The 4122-nt window shown below is 47.0% G+C and overlaps 1 protein-coding gene across 1 annotated transcript in view; it reads left to right on the top strand.

Annotated features, from left to right (window-relative positions):
* LOC116544743 (protein spire homolog 2-like) overlaps positions 1–4122 on the top strand; it is a 52590-nt gene that overhangs the window by 7815 nt on the left and 40653 nt on the right. Inside the window, 4 exon segments of the mRNA XM_032271325.1 lie at positions 3099–3346; positions 3348–3412; positions 3415–3581; positions 3583–4117. Coding sequence (XP_032127216.1) covers positions 3099–3346; positions 3348–3412; positions 3415–3581; positions 3583–4117 — 1015 coding nt within the window.

The following is a 4122-nucleotide window of genomic DNA, read 5'->3' as shown; positions in this document are numbered from 1 at the left end:
TGAAGAGTAGACAAAATTTTTAAATAGAGTTGAAAAGCTTAGACAAGAGCAATCAAATCTTAGAAAGCAAATTGGATTGAAAATGAAATCATATTGATAGCAGCTGATGATATATTGGACTGGGTTGGAGAGGGCAGGAAGAATTTAACTTGTGGAAAATAGAAATCTGAGAGTGAGGTGGTCCCAACTCTCAGGCCCTCAGGACTGAGGCCAAATAGAGGACTCACTTTTTTAAGGATAAAAGACACACCTGAGAGCACAGAATGCTGAACCTAAACTGACTGAGATTCTGCACTGTGCTAAGATCCATAAACTTATAGAAAGAAAAGTCATCATTTTAACATATAACAATTTAACATAAAGTATTTGAATAACAGCAGATTGCAAATATGTAATCATTAATTATAATTAATGTTAGGTTTACTCTTTTTTCTCTAATCTTGCCTTCTCATTTTATTTCATTGAGTTGATCTTTGACCTCTGATATCCTTTCTTCTGCTTGGTCACTTTGGCTATTGAAACTTATGTATGCTTTGCAAAGTTCTTGTGTTGTGTTTTTCAGGTCCATCAATTCATTTGTGTTCCTCTCTAAGTTGTTTCTTCTTGTTAGCATTTCGTCAAACCTTTTTTCAAGGTTCTTAGTTTCTTTGCATTGGGTTAGAACACGTTCTTTTAGTTCAGAGAAGTTTTTCATTACCCACCTTCTGAAACCTGTTTCTGTGAATTTACCAGACTCATTCTCCATCCAGCCTTGTTCCCTTGCTGGTGAGGAGTTGTGATCCCTTGGAGGAGAGACATTCTAGTTTTGGGTGTTTTCATCCTTTTTGCACTGGTTTCTTCCCATCTTTGTGGATTTATTTACCTGTGGTCTTTGTAGTTGGTGACTTTCAGGTGAGGTGTCTGAGTGGACGTCCTGTTTGTTGATGATTAGGTTATTTCTTTCTGTTTCTTAGTTTTCCTTCTAACAGTCAGGCCCCCCTTCTGTAGGACTGCTGAGGTCCACTCCAGACCCTGCTTGCCTGGGGATCACCAGCAGCAGCTGCAGAACAGTAAGGGTTGCTGCCAGTTTCCTCTTCTGCTGTCTTTGTCCCAGAAGGATACGTGTCAAATGTCAATCTGAGCTCTCCCTTATGAGGTGACCCTTTGGATATACCGGGGTCAGGGAGCTGCTGGAGGAGACAGTCTGTCCTTTATAGGAGCTCAAGTGCTGAGCTGTGAGCTCCGTTGTTCCATTCAGAACTGCTGGGCAGGTACGTTTAAGTCTGCTGCAGCAGAACTCATAACCACCTTTTCTTTTCTCAGGTGTTCTGTCCCGGGAAGGCAGGGCTATATTTATAAGTTTCTGTCATGACAGCCTAGTTCTTTTTTTTTTTTCCCTCAGTTAAGCCATTTTTAAAATTGCATTATAGGTTTTGGGGTACATGTGAAGAACATGCAAGATTGTTGCATAGGTACACATATGGCAGTGTGATTTGCTGCCTTCCTCCCCATCACCTATATCTGGCATTTCTCCCCATGCTATCTCTCCCCAACTTCCCCGACCCCGCTGTCCCTCCCCTATTTCCCCCCAACAGACCCCAGTGTGTGATGCTCCCCTCCCTGTGTCCATGTGTTCTCATTGTTCAACACCCATGTATGAGTGAGAACATGAGGTGTTTGATTCTCTGTTCTTGGGTCAGTTTGCTGAGAATGATGGTTTCCAGGTTCAACCATGTCCCTACAAAGGACCCAAACTCATCGTTTTTGATGGCTGCATAGTATTCCATGGTGTATATGTGCCACATTTTCCCTGTCCAGTCTATCATCAATGGGCATTTGAGTTGGTTCCAGGTCTTTGCTATTGTAAACAGTGCTGCAATGAACATTCGTGTGCACGTGTCCTTATGGTAGAACGATTTATAATCCTTTGGATATATACCCAGTAATGGGATTGCTGGGTCAAATGGAAATTTTATTTCTAGGTCCTTGAGGAATCGCACTGTCTTCCACAATGGTTGAACTAATTTACACTCCCACCAACAGTGTAAAAGTGTTCCTATTTCTCCATATCCTCTCCAGCATCTGTTGTCTCCAGATTTTTTAATGATCAGCCAAATTCTACCACACATACAAAGAGGAGCTGGTACAGTTCCTTCTGAAACTATTCCAAACAATCCAAAAAGAGGGAATCCTTCCCAAATCATTTTATGAGACCAACATCATCCTGATACCAAAACCCAGCAGAGACTCAGTAAGAAAAGAAAACTTCAGGCCAATATCCATGATGAACATAGATGCAAAAATCTTCAATAAAATACTGGCAAACCAATTGCAACAGCACATCAAAAAGCTTATCCTCATGATCAAGTAGGCTTCATCCTGGGGATGCAAGGCTGGTTGAACATAGGCAAGTCTATAAATGTAATTCACCACATAAACAGAACGAAAGACAAAAACCACATGATTATCTCAATTGATACAGAGAAGGCCTTTGACAAAATTCAACAGCGCTTTATGCTAAAAGCCCTCATAAACTAGGTATTGATGGAACGTATCTCAAAATAATAAAAGCTATTTATGACAAACCAACAGCCAATATCATACCGAATGGGCAAAAACTGGAAGCATTCCCTTTGAAATCTGGCACTAGACAAGGATGCCCTCTCTCACTATTCCTATTCAATATAGTATTGGAAGTTCTAGCCAGAGCATTCAGGCAAGAAAAAGAAATAAAGGGTATTCAAATAGGAAAGGAGGAAGGTAAATTGTCTCTATTTGCAGACGACATGATTGTATATCTAGAAGACCCCATCGTCTCAGCCCAAAATCTCCTGAAACTGATAAGCAACTTCAGCAAAGTCTCAGGATACAAAATCAATGTGCAGAAATCACAAGCATTCCTATACACCAATAGCAGACTTAGAGCCAGATCAAGAACAAACTGCCATTCACAATTGCTACAAAGAGAATAAAATACCTAGGAATACAACTAACAAGGAACGTAAAGGACCTCTTCAAGGACAACTACAAACCACTGCTCAACGAAATGAGAGAGGACGCAAACAGATGGAGAAACATTCCAGTTCAAAATCGTTTGAGGATGCACCGGGCAAACGGAGCCGTGGGAGCTGTCCCTGGAGGAGGTGCTGAAGGGTTACGAGCAGCCGCTCAACAAGGAGCCGGCTTGGGCCACGTGCTTCCAGGACTGCAGCGGGCTGCTGGGCGAGCCGGGCCGGCGCCTGCGGGACACCGGGGACCTCCTGCTGCGCGGGGACCGCTCGGTAGGGGTGCGGGAGCTCGAGGCCGCGGAACGTGCAACCATGGTGGTGCCACTAGTCAGTTCGGAAGCCCAGACCGTGCAGTCCCTGCTTCGCCATCTACTGCGCGCTGGACTGGAGGCTGGACGACAGCCAGGAGCGCGAACTCAGCCCGCAGCGGAGCGGCTTATCGACCTCATGGCCAACAACGACTGCGAGGACAGCGAGGACAGCGGCTGCGGTGCAGCCGACGAGGGCTACGGGGGTCCCGAGGAGGAGGAAGAGGCCAAGGGCATCCCCCACAACGTCCGCACCTTCGCCAGGCCCTGCGGCTGTGCGCCGAGGGCTGACCGACCCCCGGGGCGCGCAGGTGCATTACCAGGCCTTGCGCCGGGCGCTCTTCTTGGAGACGCTGGAGCTGCGGGCCTTCCTCGTCAGGGTCCGCGAGGCCAAGTGGATGCTGCAGAAGCTTCAGGAGGACGAGCTGCAGGTGGAGATGCCGCAGGCCGAGCTTGACAGCCTGGATCACACAGACTGGGCCCGATTGTGGGTTGAGCTCATGCGGGAGCTCCGTCACGGAGTGAAGCTGAAGAAGGTGCAGAAGCAGGAGTTCAACTCCCTCCCCACCGAGTTCCAGCTCACGCCCTTCGAGATGCTGATGCAGGACGTCTGGGCCCGGAACTACAAACTGCACAAGGTCATGGTGGATGGGGACATCCAGCCCCGGGTGAAGAAGGACGCTCACCAGCTCATCCTGGACTTCATCCGCACATGGCCTCCACTGAAGCAGGTCTCCGAGAGATTGCTGCACCCGTTGCCGCAGAAACAGAGGTCCCTGCACGAGAAGATCCTGGAGGAGATCAAGCAGGAGCAGAGGCTGCGCCCA

The sequence above is a fragment of the Sapajus apella genome, unplaced genomic scaffold, assembly GCF_009761245.1.
Source record: "Sapajus apella isolate SASKATOON/1434 unplaced genomic scaffold, GSC_monkey_1.0 scaffold229, whole genome shotgun sequence".
Lineage (NCBI taxonomy): Eukaryota > Metazoa > Chordata > Mammalia > Primates > Cebidae > Sapajus > Sapajus apella.
Note: the sequence above shows the minus strand (reverse complement) of the source record. Positions and strands in the feature narration are given on the sequence as shown.